Source organism: Engystomops pustulosus, chromosome 3 (genome assembly GCF_040894005.1).
Source record: "Engystomops pustulosus chromosome 3, aEngPut4.maternal, whole genome shotgun sequence".
Classification (NCBI taxonomy): domain Eukaryota; kingdom Metazoa; phylum Chordata; class Amphibia; order Anura; family Leptodactylidae; genus Engystomops; species Engystomops pustulosus.
The window spans coordinates 232,022,896-232,041,971 of NC_092413.1; the positions used below are offsets into that span (position 1 = coordinate 232,022,896).

Below are 19,076 nucleotides of genomic sequence, written 5' to 3' on the forward strand. Positions count from 1 at the left end.
ACCTCCTAGACTGTATCCCACCACTGAGGTGTCCTAGACTGTATCCGACCACTGATGTGTCCTACACTGTATCCCACCACTGAGGTTTCCTAGTCTGTATCCCACCACTGAGGTGTCCTAGACTGTATCCAAACACTGAGGTGTCCCAGACTGTATCCCATCAGTGAGGTGTCCTAGACTGTATCCCACCACTGAGGAGTCCTATACTATATCCAACCACTGAGGCCTCCTATGGGATATTGCTATTTTCCTTTTGTTTTCAATGGAAACACTTAAACTGAATGCACGACTGATGGTGGAGCCGCCTTCTACTGGTGCAGCCAAACCTACGACTTTGAGGTGAACCTATTGTGGAGCATGTGCAACGGGCCAGGTGAGGACTTGTCATAATAGGAAGTAAGACGCAGCACCTGGAGATCCCTACCAGGACTCGGACCTCCGGAACTCATTTTGTTCTGATCTGATGTGGCCTCCTCAGGCTGAGGAGCAGGAGAAGGATCCCACCACTGAGGTGTCCTAGACTGTATCCCACCACTGAGGTGTCCTAGACTGTATCCCACCACTAAGGTGTCCTAGACTGTATCCCACAACTGAGGCATCCTAGACTGTATCCCACCACTGAGGTGCCCTAGACTGTATCTTACCACAGAGACCTCCTAGACTGTATCCCACCACTGAGGTGTCCTAGACTGTATCCGACCACTGATGTGTCCTACACTTTATCCCACCACTGAGGTTTCCTAGACTGTATCCACCACTGAGGTGTCCCAGACTGTATCCCATCACTGAGGTGTCCCAGACTGTATCCCATCACTGAGGTGTCCTAAACTGTATCCCACCACTGAGGTGTCCTAGACTGTATCTCACCACTGAGGTGCCCTAGACTGTATCCCACCACTGAGGTGTCCTAGACTGTATCCACCACTGAGGTGTCCTAGACTTTATTCGACCACTGATGTGTCCTAGACTGTGTCCCACCACTGAGGTGTCCTAGACTGTGTCCCACCACTGAGGTGTCCTAGACTGTGTCCCACCACTGAGGTGTCCTAGACTGTGTCCCACCACTGAGGTGTCCTAGGCTGTATCCCACCACTGAGGTGTCCTAGACTATGTCCCACCCCTGAGGTGTCCTAGACTGTATCCCACCCCTGAGGTGTCCTAGGCTGTATCCCACCACTGAGGTGTCCTAGGCTGTATCCCACCACTGAGGTGTCCTAGACTGTATCCCACCACTGAGGTGTCCTAGACTGTATCCCACCACTGAGACGTCCTAGACTGTATCCCACCACTGAGGTGCTCTAGACTGTATCTTACCACGGAGACCTCCTAGACTGTAACCCACCACTGAGGTGTCCTACACTGTATCCCACCACTGAGGTTTTCTAGACTGTATCCCACCACTGAGGTGTCCTAGACTGTTTCCAAACACTGAGGTGTCCCAGACTGTATCCCATCACTGAGGTGTTTTAGACTGTATCCCACCACTGAGGTGTCCTAGACTGTATCCCACCACTGAGACATCCTAGACTGTATCCAAACACTGAGAACTCCTAGACTGTATCCCACCACTGAGGTGTCCTAGACTGTATCCCACCACTAAGGTGTCCTAGACTGTATCCCACCACTGAGGTGTCCTAGACTGTATCCCACAACTGAGGCATCCTAGACTGTATCCCACCACTGAGGTGCCCTAGTCTGTATCTTACCATGGAGACCTCCTAGACTGTATCCCACCACTGAGGTGTCCTAGACTGTATCCAACCACTGATATGTCCTACACTGTATCCCACCACTGAGGTTTCCTAGACTGTATCCCACCACTGAGGTGTCCTAGACTGTATCCAAAAACTGAGGTGTCCCAGACTGTATCCCATCAGTGAGGTGTCCTAGACTGTATCCCACCACTGAGGTGTCCTAGACTGTATCCCACCACTGAGGAGTCCTATACTATATCCAACCACTGAGGCCTCTTATGGGATATTGCTATTTTCCTTTTGTTTTCAATGGAAACACTTACACTGAATGCACTACTGATGGTGGAGCCGCCTTCTACTGGTGCAGCCAAACCTACGACTTTGAGGTGAACCTATTGTGGAACATGTGCAACGGGCCAGGTGAGGACTTGTCATAATAGGAAGTAAGACCCAGCACCTGGAGATCCCTACCAGGACTCGGACCTCCGGAACTCATTTTGTTCTGATCTGATGTGGCCTCCTCAGGCTGAGGAGCAGGAGCGGGATCCCACCACTGAGGTGTCCTAGACTGTATCCCACCACTGAGGTGTCCTAGACAGTATCCCACCACTGAGACCTCCTAGACTGTATCCCACCACTGAGGTGTCCTAGACAGTATCCCACCACTAAGGTGTCCTAGACTGTATCCCACCACTAAGGTGTCCTAGACTGTATCCCACCACTAAGGTGTCCTAGACTGTATCCCACAACTAAGGCATCCTAGACTGTATCCCACCACTGAGGTGCCCTAGACTGTATCTTACCACGGAGACCTCCTAGACTGTATCCCACCACTGAGGTGTCCTAGACTGTATCCGACCACTGATGTGTCCTACACTTTATCCCACCACTGAGGTTTCCTAGACTGTATCCACCACTGAGATGTCCTAGACTGTATCCAAACACTGAGGTGTCCCAGACTGTATCCCATCACTGAGGTGTCCTGGACTGTATCCCACCACTGAGGTGTCCTAGACTGTATCCCACCACTGAGGTGCCCTAGACTGTATCCCACCACTGAGGTGTCCTAGACTGTATCCACCACTGAGGTGTCCTAGACTTTATTCGACCACTGATGTGTCCTACACTGTGTCCCACCACTGAGGTGTCCTAGACTGTGTCCCACCACTGAGGTGTCCTAGACTGTGTCCCACCACTGAGGTGTCCTAGGCTGTATCCCACCACTGAGGTGTCCTAGACTGTATCCCACCCCTGAGGTGTCCTAGACTGTATCCCACCCCTGAGGTGTCCTAGGCTGTATCCCACCACTGAGGTGTCCTAGGCTGTATCCCACCACTGAGGTGTCCTAGACTGTATCCCACCACTGAGGTGTCCTAGACTGTATCCCACCACTGATGTGTCCTACACTGTATCCCACCACTGAGGTTTTCTAGACTGTATCCCACCACTGAGGTGTCCTAGACTGTTTCCAAACACTGAGGTTTCCCAGACTGTATCCCATCACTGAGGTGTCCTAGACTGTATCCCACCACTGAGGTGTCCTAGACTGTATCCCACCACTGAGACATCCTAGACTGTATCCAAACACTGATACCTCCTAGACTGTATCCCACCACTGAGGTGTCCTAGACAGTATCCCACCACTAAGGTGTCCTAGACTGTATCCCACCACTAAGGTGTCCTAGACTGTATCCCACAACTGAGGCATCCTAGAGTGTATCCCACCACTGAGGTGCCCTAGACTGTATCTTACCACGGAGACCACCTAGACTGTATCCCACCACTGAGGTGTCCTAGACTGTATCTGACCACTGATGTGTCCTACACTTTATCCCACCACTGAGGTTTCCTAGACTGTATCCACCACTGAGGTGTCCTAGACTATATCCAAACACTGAGGTATCCCAGACTGTATCCCATCACTGAGGTGTCCCAGACTGTATCCCATCACTGAGGTGTCCTAGACTGTATCCCACCACTGAGGTGTCCTAGACTGTATCCCACCACTGAGGTGTCCTAGACTGTATCCACCACTGAGGTGTCCTAGACGTTATTCGACCACTGACGTGTCCTACACTGTGTCCCACCACTGAGGTGTCCTAGACTGTGTCCCACCACTGAGGTGTCCTAGGCTGTATCCCACCACTGAGGTGTCCTAGACTGTATCCCACCCCTGAGGTGTCCTAGACTGTATCCCACCCCTGAGGTGTCCTAGGCTGTATCCCACAACTCATGTGTCCTAGACTGTATCCCACCACTGAGGTGCCCTAGACTGTATCCCACCACTGAGGTATCCTAGACTGTATCCCACCACTGAGGTATCCTAGACTGTATCCCACCACTGAGGTGTCCTATACTGTATCCACCACTGAGGTATCCTAGACTGTATCCCACCACTGAGGCCCCCTAGACTGTATCCCACCACTGAGGCCTCCTAGACTGTATCCCACCACTGAGGCCTCCTAGACTGTATCTCACCACTGAGGTGTCCTAGGCTGTGTCCCATCACTGAGGTGTCCTAGACTGTATCCCACCACTGAGCTGTCCTAGACTGTATCCCACCACTGAGGTGTCCTAGACTGTATCCAACTACTGAGGTGTCCTAGACTGTATCCCACCACTGAGGTGTCCTAGACTGTATCCCACCACTGAGGTGTCCTAGACTGTATCCCACCACTGAGGTGTCCTAGACTGTATCCAACTACTGAGGTGTCCTAGACTGTATCCCACCACTGAGGTGTCCTAGACTGTATCCCACCACTGAGGTGTCCTAGACTTCATCCCACCACTGAGGTGTCCTAGACTGTATCCCACCACTGAGGTGTCCTAGACTGTATCCCACCACTGAGGTGTCCTAGACTGTATCCCACCACTGAGGTGTCCACGACTGTATCCCACCACTGAGGTGTCCACGACTGTATCCCACCACTGAGGTGTCCTAGACTGTATCCCACCACTGAGGTGTCCTAGACTGATCCCACTACTGAGGTGTCCTAGACTGTATCCCACCGCTGAGGTGTCCTAGACTGTATCTCACAGCTGAGGTGTCCTAGACTGTATCCCACCGCTGAGGTGTCCTAGACTGTATCCCACCACTGAGGTGTCCTAGACTGATCCCACTACTGAGGTGTCCTAGACTGTATCCCACCGCTGAGGTGTCCTAGACTGTATCTCACAGCTGAGGTGTCCTAGACTGTATCCCACCGCTGAGGTGTCCTAGACTGTATCCCACCACTGAGGTGTCCTAGACTGCATCCCACCACTGAGGTGTCCTAGACTGTATCCCACCACTGAGGTGTCCTAGACTGTATCCGACCACTGATGTGTCCTACACTTTATCCCACCACTGAGGTGTCCTAGACTGTATCCAAACACTGAGGTGTCCCAGACTGTATCCCATCACTGAGGTGGCCTAGACTGTATCCCACCACTGAGGTGTCCTAGACTGTATCCCACAACTGAGGCATCCTAGACTGTATCCCACCACTGAGGTGCCCTAGACTGTATCTTACCACAGAGACCTCCTAGACTGTATCCCACCACTGAGGTGTCCTAGACTGTATCCGACCACTGATGTGTCCTACACTTTATCCCACCACTGAGGTTTCCTAGACTGTATTCACCACTGAGGTGTCCTAGACTGTATCCAAACACTGAGGTGTCCCAGACTGTATCACATCACTGAGGTGTCCTAGACTGTATCCCACCACTGAGGTGTCCTAGACTGTGTCCCACCACTGAGGTGTCCTAGACTGTGTCCCACCACTGAGGTGTCCAAGGCTGTATCCCACCCCTGAGGTGTCCTAGACTGTATCCCACCACTGAGGTGTCCTAGACTGTATCCCACCACTGAGGTGTCCTAGACTGTATCCCACCGCTGAGGTGTCCTAGAATGTATCCCACCCCTGAGGTGTCCTAGGCTGTATCTCACCACTGAGGTGTCCTAGGCTGTATCTCACCACTGAGGTGTCCTAGGCTGTGTCCCACCACTGAGGTGTCCAAGGCTGTGTCCCACCACTGAGGTGTCCTAGACTGTATCCCACCACTGAGGTGTCCTAGACTGTATCCCACTACTGAGGTGTCCTAGACTGTATCCCACCACTGAGGTGTCCTAGACTGTATCCCACTACTGAGGTGTCCTAGACTGTATCCCACCACTGAGGTGTCCTAGACTTCCTCCCACCACTGAGGTGTCCTAGACTGTGTCCAACCACTGAGGTGTCCAAGGCTGTGTCCCACCACTGAGGTGTCCTAGACTGTATCCCACCACTGAGGTGTCCTAGACTGTATCCCACCACTGAGGTGTCCTAGACTGTATCCCACCACTGAGGTGTCCTAGACTGTATCCCACCACTGAGGTGTCCTAGACTGATCCCACTACTGAGGTGTCCTAGACTGTATCCCACCGCTGAGGTGTCCTAGACTGTATCCCACCGCTGAGGTGTCCTAGACTGTATCCCACCCCTGAGGTGTCCTAGACTGTATCCCACCCCTGAGGTGTCCTAGGCTGTATCTCACCCCTGAGGTGTCCTAGACTGTATCCCACCACTGAGGTGTCCTAGACTGTATCCACCACTGAGGTATCCTAGACTGTATCCCACCACTGAGGCCCCCTAGACTGTATCCCACCACTGAGGCCTCCTAGACTGTATCTCACCACTGAGGTGTCCTAGGCTGTGTCCCACCACTGAGGTGTCCTAGACTGTATCCCACCACTGAGGCCTCCTAGACTGTATCTCACCACTGAGGTGTCCTAGGCTGTGTCCCACCACTGAGGTGTCCAAGGCTGTGTCCCACCACTGAGGTGTCCAAGGCTGTGTCCCACCACTGAGGTGTCCTAGACTGTATCCCACCACTGAGCTGTCCTAGACTGTATCCCACTACTGAGGTGTCCTAGACTGTATCCCACCACTGAGGTGTCCTAGACTGTATGCCACCACTGAGGTGTCCTAGACTGTATGCCACCACTGAGGTGTCCTAGACTGTATGCCACCACTGAGGTGTCCTAGACTGTATCCCACCACTGAGGTGTCCTAGACTGTATCCCACCACTGAGGTGTCCTAGACTGTATCCCACCACTGAGGTGTCCTAGACTGTATCCCACCACTGAGGTGTCCTAGACTGTATCCCACCACTGAGGTGTCCTAGACTGATCCCACCGCTGAGGTGTCCTAGACTGTATCCCACCGCTGAGGTGTCCTAGACTGTATCCCACCGCTGAGGTGTCCTAGACTGTATCCCACCGCTGAGGTGTCCTAGACTGTATCCCACCGCTGAGGTGTCCTAGACTGTATCCCACCACTGAGGTGTCCTAGACTGTATCCACCACTGATGTGTCCTAGACTGTATCCACCATGGAGGTTTCCTAGACTGTATCCCACCACTGAGGTGTCCTAGACTGTATCCACCACGGAGGTTTCCTAGACTATCCCACCACCTGGTTGGGGCTCATCAGAAGTATCTGCTCTCCTGCCCTCTATCTCTACAACATAATTCTCTCCCTCTCTAGCAATGTTCTTTCCTATTATCTATCCTGAGTCTCTGTCCGTCCTCTGACAATGAAGCTGAAGCTGAGCTCACATACTGTCAGGGAAACATCACAGCTGAAAACTCTCTGGATCGGCTGAGAGATATGGCAAGGTCTTATGGTAGAGTCCTCCTGGCCACCACCTGAAGTCATGTGATCCAATCTCTGGGTTATGAAGTCTATGGGCGGCCATGTTTTTGGATGAAGGATAATACTTTCTTATTTTTCTAGGAATCTTTGGGATTTCTTACTGCACAACAACAAATCTGCAGAAGCCGACCCTGGAGAGCTGTGAGTTTCCTTCAGACACCACGAGCCAAGACCTGGCCACCAAATACTGCTCCGTAACGATATCAGACTCCGGATCTCAGAGTATATACTGCTACGGGCCGGGTGAGACACCTGCACATTACATCCACATCCTACAGGGCTGAAGATATGGTGCATTGTTTCATTGTTTATTTGGTGACTTGTGTATTTCTATTTTGATTTTGTACAGTGTTGCCAGCGGCTACAACAATAACCTCCATCACATCACTGGCACCAACAGCACCAGGCACCTCCACACCAACATTATTCACAACACTACCAGACACTACAGCTCCTCCATCCACTGCAGCTCCTCCACCCACTGCGGCTCCTCCACCCACTACGGCTCCTCCACCCACTACGGCTCCTCCACCCACTACGGCTCCTCCACCCACTACGGCTCCTCCACCCACTACTGCTCCTCCACCCACTACAGCTCCTCCACCCACTACGGCTCTTCCACCCACTACTGCTCCTCCACCCACTACCGCTCCTCCACCCACTACAGCTCCTCCACCCACTATGGCTCCTCCACCCACTACTGCTCCTCCACCCACTACGGCTCCTCCACCCACTACAGGTCCTCCACCCACTACTGCTCCTCCACCCACTACAGCTCCTCCACCCACTACAGCTCCTCCACCCACTACAGCTCCTCCACCCACTACAGCTCCACCACCCACTAGGGCTCCTCCACCCACTACTGCTCCTCCGCCCACTACTGCTCCTCCACCCACTACTGCTCCTCCACCCACTACTGCTCCACCACCCACTACAGCTCCACCACCCACTACAGCTCCACCACCCACTACTGCTCCACCACCCACTACAGCTCCACCACCTTCTACAGCTCCACCACCTTCTACAGCTCCACCACCTTCTACAGCTCCACCACCCACTACGACTCCACCACCCACTACGACTCCCCCACCCACTACAGCTCCACCACCTTCTACAGCTCCACCACCCACTACTGCTCCACCACCTTCTACAGCTCCACCAGACACTACTACTCCACCACCCAGCACAGCTCCACTAGACACTACTACTCCACTATACACTACAGCTCCAATAGACACTACTACTCCACTACCTACTACAGTTCCACAAGACACTACTACTCAATCCACCACTACTACTCTACCACCCACTACAACTCCTCTAGACATGACAATTTCACCCTCAACCACATCTCTATCAACCAGCTCCAGTACCACCACCATCTCCACTACCAGTAAGTATATGCTGCTGTATTTCATTGTTCTCTGGGAATGATTGCATCTGTGTTCTGCTGGTGGCCATGACTGCCGGGTTAGTGATGTCCTCTCAACCACCTTTCGGACATCCTGTATGATTGCCAGTGATGATCTTGTCTTGAGCCAACAACTTTCGCACCAGCAAGATCTTCTGTCCCCAAGTGCTCCAGAACGGTGACTTTTAGCCCAAGAGGTAGAAATCCCTGCCTCAAAATTCAGATCTTGTACAGGGGTTAAAGGGGTTGACCGTCTTCTATTAAATCTCAATAAACAAAGTATCACAGAGAGTAAGCAGACAACACAAAAGTAAGAAGCAGGACTGCTGAATCACCTGATGAACATGTAGGGATTATTCACAAGGTACTAAAGGCAACAAAAGCATGGGGTAAAGGGTGTAAACCCATGAGACCACAGACAAACCCTTCTGGGGAACATCTTCTACATGTCCTGTTATTGTAGATATTACCAGGAAAGGCCCCTGAAATTTCCCTGGAACTTTTTGGACATATTTTGCTTCTGAAGACGTCTACATTTTCTGAGATCAGGCTCTGATCTATAGCCTAGAAGATGATGGCCCCTAACACCACTACAGACGTGAGGCAAAATCTGTCACTAGATATCACCAAACTCATAGAAACAGGACATGGCTAGACTCAAGAAGGCCTGACCATGGTCATGACATAGACTCCGGCCACCCATGTGGAGGTCACCAGTCATATTGAGCTCACTGCCACCTTATGGTCTAGTTGTACAGGGTTTCCATGAATGCTGATGATGATATCTCTCTCTTTCTGAACCAGCACCAATCCCACCATCCGTCATCAACAACAACCTGCAGCTGTGGGCAGAACAAGCGTCTCAGGTATGAACCCGAATACCATAGTCTTATCAGCTTCAGGTCATGGAGTGATGTCCTTATAGATGGCCGGCATATGGGGGTGCAAACTGGGCATCGGCCCATGGCCCCCTGTCCTAAAGAACCCCCCACACACACACTTTTGTGGAAAGAGGGTGTGTTGATCCTTTAAATAATCCATTATCGGGTCTTCTGTGCCTTTATTTAACCCATTAGGAACCTGGGATCTCCACATTTTCATCTCATCATCTCATATTTTCATTCTGCCGTTTGGTTTTTATGGAAGTCATTATCACAATCATTCACTTTCTTTTACTCCGGAAATGACTTGTGCTCAGTACAGACAGGTACAGCTGAAGCTGCTTTATATTGAAGGTAATCCATCGGAATCAGGCAAAAAGAACGTTAAAATCCAAATTTAAAAGAGGTAATTCCATGGAAAAATACAAAGCCCATACCTTGGTATGAATAAGGACCTATTTGTTTAGGTCCGAAACACGTTGGGGCATATTTACTTAATGCACTATGTTGCGATTCACTAAGATCCTGCCCCCTGATATCCTGCATGTGTCGCTTCCCCGCTCAGGTCCCCGGAGTTCACCTTCTTCCTGGTGCATGTAAGTGCATTGTCCGTGTATAATGCGCTGTGCGGGGAGATACTAAGATCGTGCGCCTGATATCCTGCATGTGTCGCTTCCCCGCTCAGGTCCCCGGAGTTCTCCTTCTTCTCCCTGGTGCATGTAAGTGCATTGTCCGTGTATAATGCGCTGTGCGGGGAGTCACTAAGATCCTGCACCCGATATTCTACATGTGTCGCTTCCCCGCTCAGGTCCCGGAGTTCACCTTCTTCTTCCTGGTGCATGTAAGTGCATTGTCCGTGTATAATGCGCTGTGCGGGGAGTCACTAAGATCCTGCCCCCGATATCCTGCATGTGTCACTTACCCGCTCAGGTCCCCGGAGTTCACCTTCTTCCTGGTGAATGTAAGTGCATTGTCCGTGTATAATGCGCTGTGCGGGGAGTCACTAAGATCCTGCGCCCGATATCCTGCATGTGTCACTTCCCCGCTCAGGTCCCCGGAGTTCACCTTCTTCTTCCTGGTGCATGTAAGTGCATTGTCCGTGTATAATGCGCTGTGCGGGGAGTCACTAAGATCGTGCCCCCGATATCCTGCATGTGTCGCTTCCCCGCTCAGGTCCCCGGAGTTCACCTTCTTCTTCCTGGTGCATGTAAGTGCATTGTCTGTGTATAATGCGCTGTGCGGGGAGTCAATAAGATCCTATGCCCGATATCCTGCATGTGTCGCTTCCCCGCTCAGGTCCCTGGAGTTCACCTTCTTCTTCCTGGTGCATGTAAGTGCATTGCCCGTGTATAATGCGCTGTGCGGGGAGTCACTAAGATCCTGCGCCCGATATCCTGCATGTGTCGCTTCCCCGTTTAGGTCCCTGGAGTTCACCTTCTTCTTCCTGGTGCATGTAAGTGCATTGTCCGTGTATAATGCGCTGTGCGGGGAGTCACTAAGATCATGCGCCCGATATCCTGCATGTGTCGCTTCCCCGCTCAGGTCCCTGGAGTTCACCTTCTTCTTCCTGGTGCATGTAAGTGCATTGTCCGTGTATAATGCGCTGTGCTGGGAGTCACTAAGATCGTGCTCCTGATATCCTGCATGTGTCGCTTCCCCGCTCAGGTCCCCGGAGTTCAGCTTCTTCTTCCAGGTGCATGTAAGTGCATTGTCCGTGTATAATGCGCTGTGTAGGGAGTCACTAAGGTCCTGTGCCCGATATCCTGCATGTGTCGCTTCCCCGCTCAGGTCCTCGGAGTTCACCTTCTTCTTCCAGGTGCATGTAAGTGCATTGGTTGCGACAATAATTCGAAAGTTAAATCCTGCGCTCAGTCCAAATTAGTTGGATTGTCCAACGCCCCGACCCCGATTTCTGTCGCATGAAAGAAACGCAGCTGCACCACAATCTGATCGCGTGCGACACAATGCCCGGTAAATACTTGTTCCAGCTGCGCAAATCCCAAAAGAATCCGATGAAAGTGCGATTCCCCCCATTATCTTTGTATTTCTCCATGGAATTACCTCTTTTAATGTTCTCTTAATAAATTTGGATTTTAACGTTCTTTTCGTTTGATACTGATGGATTTCCTTCAGTTTTTCATTACACTTTACGTCCCCAGGCCGGACCTCCACCATCGTTGCACGTCATGAATCTAAACTGTATGACTCGTGGGTGAGCGGATAGCGTTACCTTGGTTATAATGGTTATACTCTCCCTCATTTCCTGTAGAATCTCCTGGGTGCTGGAGGACTGGGGGTGGTGCAGTCCCTCTGGAGCTACGTCACAACCTCCTCTTCTGGATTTCAGCCGAGTCAAGTATCACTGGTCCTGGATATCCTGGGGAACATCACAAGTAACGTGGAGATGGCAGGGGTACAGCTCAGTGTGGAGACAGTAAATGTGAGTATTTCCTACATGCTGACTGTTTCCTTGCTGATCTTCCATGATGATCCTGTTTGTCTCAGACTTGATGCTGCCCACATCGGGCAATGGCCTGATTATTGACTCTGCATACTCCAGCTGCCCTGACCTTGGCCTGAATCTTCTGTCTTCCCCCTGGGGTTTTCACACTTCTGCCTCTAAGCCTAAACCAACCATCACCTACACCTAGATCATTGGATTGGTTGCAATCTAGAGACCTTCCAGATACCCTTTTAGGGATTATGTGGAGGTCACTTATGTTGCTGGGAATACATTTTTCTCTTTTGGAGCCTGTTTGGCTCTGCTGCATCAGCAGCTCATCCATATGGGTTCTGTCAGCATGCTCCGACCCATAGCTGCAGGCCAAGTCTTTATATCACCACGATTATTAATTACAAGCTCTGATGACAATGACAAGCCTGAGGCCTACTTGTAAACTTCTGAACCTGAGTTGCTGATAACCTCAGTGGAGTGGACTCCAATCGCCTGATCCTGTGACATTACACATGCATCTCTCTGGTTTCTGTGCTCCTTAGACTCTACCCCTTTTATCTGACATTGTTTTATTCCCTGACTCCCGGCTATTACTACTGATGTTGCTTTACTCTTACTTAAACTCTCTGTGTTATACCCAGCTTCATCTGCCCTGACTATCTCATACCTGACCACTCTTTTGCCTGATCTCTGGTGCTTTTTTGGCCCTTGGGTAGACATCACCTACATAGGGATCACCTCATGAGTTAATAACCTGATGATCTCCTTAATTTGTCTTCTAAAGGGGATACAAATTGGAAAGATAATGTCCATTGGAGTGGCCCAAAGCCAAACTGGTAAGAAGGTTAATCTTCAACCTTCTGGTTGGTGCCATATCATTTTTTACATAAAAAGTCAACATCCCCAAGAACTTCCTAATGTATCAAATTTTTTTGGTAGACTCCATTCCTCATAATGACTTTCTTATCACTCTATCGTTGTAGAAAGTTCTGAGCATTGCCGACCAGCTGATAAGTGATATGTCCTTGGATCCATCGTACAGTTTGGCGGAGAGTCTTGGTCCTCGGTTACTGTGGTGTCTGGAGAAACTCTTCCCTGCGATGTCCATCTCCAATGAATCCTTCAGCTTATCCTACAAAAACTTAGAGGTTTTGTGCATGACAACATCTTGTGATTCTATAGAAGATAATAATATTCTGCATCTTGATGCCACCACCACCAGCATCTCCCTGCCTGGAGACCATGACCCCGGTGACTGTGAGGTCAACATATTCTCTGCAACATATACACCCCAAAATGGAACATTTACCAGTAAATACGACAACGATGGGAAGACAAGTTACTCGTATTACTTGGCCAGTGACGTAAGAACAACCATTGTGATGCTGAACAAGGACACTTCTCACTCCATCAATGTAAATATGAGCTTCACTTGTGGGAACGATAGCTGTGACCGGACTGCTGTATGTGTCTTCTGGGATTTCGCTGTAGCTAAGTGGTCATCGAGGGGATGTCTAACCCAAGTCACCGATGGGATCACCCAATGCATGTGTGATCACCTGACCTCTTTTGCTGTCTTGATGTCAGGACACGTAGCAGAAGACAACCTTAATGACGCCATATTGAGTTACATCACAGAGATTGGACTCTGCCTCTCCAGTGTGTCCCTTCTTCTTTGTATCTTGATACAAGTCATCCTTCTTATACATTCCCGGAATAATGTGGCTTCCTACAGACACGTCTCCACCCTTCACATGTCCCTATTTCTTCTCATTTTCAACATCTCCTTTTTAACACCTGATTTCATGAAGCAGGACATCCCGGAGAACCTGTGTGTGGCCTTCACCTTCTGCTCCCATTTCTCCTTGATGGGTTTCTTCTGCTGGACCTTGGTGCAGGGGATATTTCTGGTGTGTCGATTAGTTTTTGTATTCCACCATGTTACAAAGGCAGAGTTCTTGGTCCTCTCCATCGTACTGGGATATGTCCTCCCTTTGGCTATAGCGGTGGGAACCTTCCTGGTGTATTTCCCGCATAGTTATAAGAGCGACTCGTGCTGGCTGGATGGACATTCTGGAGCCCTGATGGCATTTGTTGTCCCCATCATTGTAATTATGGCCATAAATTTCCTGATCCTCATCGTTGTGATTAGTAAACTTCTCAGACCATCGATTTCTGAAGGGAAGAGCGAAGATGAAGAAGTGGTGAAGAAGTTGGCAAAAGCTGTCCTGTTCTGTACTCCACAATTTGGACTTACCTGGGCCATTGGGATTCCTATGTTTGCCATCAATCAAGAAGATCTAATTTTACAATACTTGTTTGTGCTGCTTAACCCTCTGCAGGTAATGTGTCTAGAGAATGTCCTATAAGAGCCATGTGATAAGAGACATAGAGTAGGTCATGTCTAGGATGATAAATCACATGCAGGGTAACACGGAGGTTCCTTAAATTGGTCTACATTTGATGGTGGATGCACTGCAGAGGCAATGTATAAAGAATGAAGTTATGGGTTGTCACCAGGAGATCGATCAGGGTGCAGTGTAGTCAGAGGATGGGCCAGAAGTCGAAACCAGGATGAGGATGTATCTCAATATTCAGGCAAGGATATCAGGCCACCAAATTGGTTGTCATATGTGATTGTGTTGGCTAATGAGAGAAGAAGATTGTCTGTGGACAGTATTCCCAAAGTTCAGACCTTATTGTCCTCTGACCTTACCTTTGTAGAACATCATTTCCTGGCCCCAAATCTGAAAAAGAAATCCGCTAAAGTAATCCCTCAATATATTATTCCAAATTGCACCCCCAGGAGGTGCTCAAGAAGGGGATCGCACCCCAGTGCAATATCCGGAGGAAATCCAAACACAACAAATGAGTACATTGCCAAGTAATGCTTATAGTATAAGAGGTTAGAAAAAGACATCAGTCCATCATTGCATTGATCCACAAAAAGGAAAAAACCCTGCAAGGTTGATGGCAATTGGCCCAAAGCTGGGGAAAAATTTCTTCCCGACCCCTAATATGGCATCAGAATAATCCCTGGATCAACAGAACCTACTAACAAAAAGTTTGATTTCCATACAATGGGGCAGATTTACTTACCCGGTCCATTTGCGATCCAGCGGCGCGTTCTCTGTCGAGGATTTAGGTCTTTCCGGCGATTCACTAAGGTAGTTCCCCCGATGTCCACCATGTGTCGCTGCTGCCCTGAAGTCCATCGAAGTTCACTGGAGTTCACGATCCATTGCTGGGTGCAGGTAAGTGCGTGTCATGCGACACATTTTTTAAAAAAATACAGGGGTTTTTCCGAATCCGTCGGGTTTTCCGACGACCACGCACCCTGATTTCCGTTGCGTGCATGGCGGCGCCGATGCGACACAATCCGATTGTGTGCACCAAAATCCTGGAGGAATTCGGCGCAAATCAGTAATTTTCGGGCAACCCGACGAAAAAATGCGTTTTGGGCCCTTAGTAAATGACCCTAATTGTGGTCTTATTGCTCTTCAGAAAGGCATCCAGGCCCCTCCTGAACATGTTCAAATTATCAGCCATTACAACATCTTGTGGCAGAGTTCCACAGTCTCACCACTCGTAAAGCGAAGAACCTTTGTCTACGGTGATGGAAGAACCACCTTCCTTTAGGTCTTTGTCACCATGGATTTGCTCTTCCATCATCCAAACAAAACCTCAGAATACACCATATCCTAGACTGTGTCATTTCATTGATTGTGTTATATTGTGTTGATCATATTAGGTTTAGGCTACCACTGGGAGGTCCATGTTGGCCAAATATTTGGTACTTGCCTTCACCTACAATGTAATTGTCCCTTGCCGATACCTCTGATACTGCCGAACTTGAGAAAATCATAGTATTGGGTTGGAATTCTACTTTTTGGACACTTGCCGGGCCAATACAAGTAAACAATAGGTGGTTGGTGATCGTTTTGAGGTCCATGGTCGGTTGTATTGTAAATGATGAAGCCTTGTAACATTTTCTGCCATGACCGTGGCCTGTTGATCACCAGAGAAATCACCAGATCACCAGATCAACTCATTGACATCACTACTTCTCCTCTCTCATCTTTGTGTTCTCCATCCTCTTACTGTTCCATGGTCTCGTCCCTTAGGGCTTCTTCATTCTCCTGTTCACCTGTCTCCTGGATAAAAAGGTGAGTAGGAACCGTAAGAATCTGTAATAACAGAGATAGAAATAGAGGAAATGGGTCCTGGTTGTCCGGAGTAGGGTCAGCCATTGGACCCTGGTGGTCTAGAGAAATTTCAGTTCTTGGTCATTAGCAGTCAGGAGTAAACAATGGGGTCAGGAGGATCAATGGGTCCCTGGTGTCCTGTAGTGATGTCAGTACTTGGTCCTGAACAGTCTGGAGTAACTTGATCAATAGGATCCTGGTAGTGTGAAGTAATGTCAGTACTTGGTCCTGAAGAGTCAGGAGTAACTTGATGAATAGGTCCCTGGTGTCCTATAGTAACTTCAGACCAGAAGTCCAGGGATGTGAATACTTTTGTAAAATCATTGTATTATTTGCGTTACATTTGTACCTCAGGTGATGGATCTTCTGAAGAGGCAGTTCCTGAAGAGCTCAGTCACCAGCACCACAGTAAGTAGTTACGGATCAGTGCCCCAATGTTCAGTCCAGTGTTCCAGTCTGTTGGAGGGTCACGACCTGACTTAACCCTGAGGAACAATGAGCATGCCCGGTGCTGTGCACTTGGTTATGGGATTGGATGGACCTGTCAGGTCACGTGACCAGTAGTGTATTATAATATAGGTGGTTTGGGCAGCCGCCCAGGGCCCAAGGCTTCTAGGGGCCTACGACCACCGGTACCTGATCCTGCCCTGTAGAGATAATAGACACCCCCCATAGTTTCCCAAGTAGCTTGATTCTAGTAACAAATGAAGGGAGGAAATACCATTAAATAATTAGACTTAATGGTCCACAATTTTTATACAGCCCCGGCCCATGGACGTCTCAATCCGCCCCGGCACGTGACCCTCTAAAAGTGGCTGCGCTCAGACCAGAGCACCATGTGGTCACCACGTAGTCAGTGATGAACTCGCCGGCCTGGCAAAGAACTTGGTTTTTTAGGGTTTGAAACTCCATTTCTTCTCTTTGCCTCCCATAATGTTAATGTTTCTATAATTCTTTTCTATACAATGGGGGGGGGGGGGGTTCTTACAAATCAGTAATCGGGAGTCTGATAATATCTGTATATTACAGGTGACGACAATGAGCAGCGCGTGAACCCATCCCGTGGTAGGTACCGACCGCACATACTCCATACTCATGGTCTAAGCTCCTCCTGGACATTTTCCTGTGCTAATCCTCCTCTGCTCGTTTATTTACTCATTAACAAAACAAAACGAGGGCTTCATTTTTGTGGCTCAGGTTATACTTTGAATGTCACCCTGTAACCTCACATTTCCCAATATTCTTTGTGATGGAAGCGACAACCAAATTTCTCTACTTTTCTAATCATTTCATAATGCATTTTGTTACCATATTTCCAACCTGCAGATCTTTGTGAGGGCTTGTTTTTTTGTGAGATGAGCTGAAGTTTTCATAGTTTTATGGTAAGGACGTCATTTTTTGAGAGGTGCAGACGCAGAAAACGGCATTTCAAGTTTTCAAGATAAAATAAATACTTTTTAAGTATCTCTAATTATGGACGCTGCTGGTTGATAACTTTTGTATCCACCCACAATGGCACCGGATCAGATTCTATCAATAATGTGAATGTTGGGATCAGGGTTATAGTTTTATGTCTGTTATTTTCAGGAAATAGCGCCCCTCATGTCCAAGGTTATTTCAAGTAATGCAACTTAAGTAACTTTCAAGTAATGCAACGTCCCATTCACATGGAGCTTTGAGGGTTGGAGAGCACTGCGTGTTCTGCTCTCTTACTACATGGAAATAATTTTCCCAAAGCTTTCCCCTTGTACTACAAACTATTACTCACCTGAACCAGGGGCAGGAGATCTCCCAGGGATTGGGGTAAGGCTTGTAATGATCTCCTATCTCTGCAGGTGGAGCCCTGGCTCAGAAGATATGATCCCTGGTTATCTGGAGGGCGTCCTCAGGATTTCTCATTGTCCATCAGTAAAAATCTTTCTGTACAAGAAGAATAAAACAGGTGACATTGCAATGAGCAGAAGGTTGGATCTTCAGGGCAGATCATGGAAACCCTTGGATGTGTTTCGTTTCTTATTCCATCTATTTAATGTTTATATTGTTGATAAGTCATCAATAACCTGATAAACCTCTGATCAGAGATACATTATTCATGTGCGGATTATGCTCTTATCATATTGGCTGATTAATAAAATCTAATAACGTCGGACAACGAGGTCCCCGGTCTCTGGTTCTCCATCATTTATAATAAGTCACCAGGAGCCCAAAACTAGAGACCGAAACAACAGAAGCGGATCCAGAGCGGCTGGAAAATACCACTTTTTGAGTAAAATACCCATAAATAATAAGTGGATATTTAATCTTTGTCGTTGCATTTATTTATGTTGGTGACTTTACGAGGTAATAAAAGAATTAATTTTTCTAGACATAACTGTTATGGGAAAGTATTTAAAGGGGTTTTCCAGAAAAAACAGGCAGGTCTCTGGTTTTCCATCATTTACCTTGTGTCACCGGAAGTAGAGACCATCGTAACACCGGAAGCGGGATCCGGAGAGGCCGGAATATACAGGCAGTCCCCGGGTTACGTACAGGATCGGTTCTGTAGGTTTGTTTTTAAGTTGAATTTGTAGGTAAGTCGGAACTGTATATTTTATCATTGTAATCCCAGACAGAACTTTTTTGGTCTTTGTGACAATTGGATTTTAAAAATGTTGGGTTGTCATAAGAACCAGGATAACAATAAAGCTTCATTACAGACGCCTGTGTTTATTGTAGCCTGGGACTAACGTACAGGAAATTACCAAAGTCCAGA

General features: G+C 48.7%; 1 protein-coding gene across 1 annotated transcript; it reads left to right on the forward strand.

Moving 5' to 3' along the window:
• The first annotated feature begins 1,972 nt into the window (after window positions 1-1,972).
• LOC140123008 (uncharacterized) lies at window positions 1,973-18,825 on the forward strand. Its single transcript, XM_072144259.1, has 10 exons — window positions 1,973-2,114; window positions 7,454-7,615; window positions 7,722-8,765; window positions 9,588-9,649; window positions 11,934-12,104; window positions 13,103-14,461; window positions 16,244-16,285; window positions 16,679-16,732; window positions 17,354-17,389; window positions 18,160-18,825. Exons 1-9 carry the CDS (start codon window positions 1,973-1,975, stop codon window positions 17,375-17,377), a joined length of 3,060 nt encoding a protein of 1,019 aa, XP_072000360.1. The 3' UTR covers window positions 17,378-17,389; window positions 18,160-18,825.
• Window positions 18,826-19,076: the final 251 nt, after the last annotated feature.

Coding starts and splice junctions, on each gene's coding strand:
- LOC140123008 (XM_072144259.1), top strand. CDS start 1,973: ATGGGATATTGCTATTTTCCTTTTGTTTTCAATGGAAACACTTACACT. Junction 9,650..11,933: donor GGGCAGAACAAGCGTCTCAG/GTATGAACCCGA, acceptor CATTTCCTGTAG/AATCTCCTGGGTGCTGGAGG. Junction 16,286..16,678: donor CCTGTCTCCTGGATAAAAAG/GTGAGTAGGAAC, acceptor TTTGTACCTCAG/GTGATGGATCTTCTGAAGAG.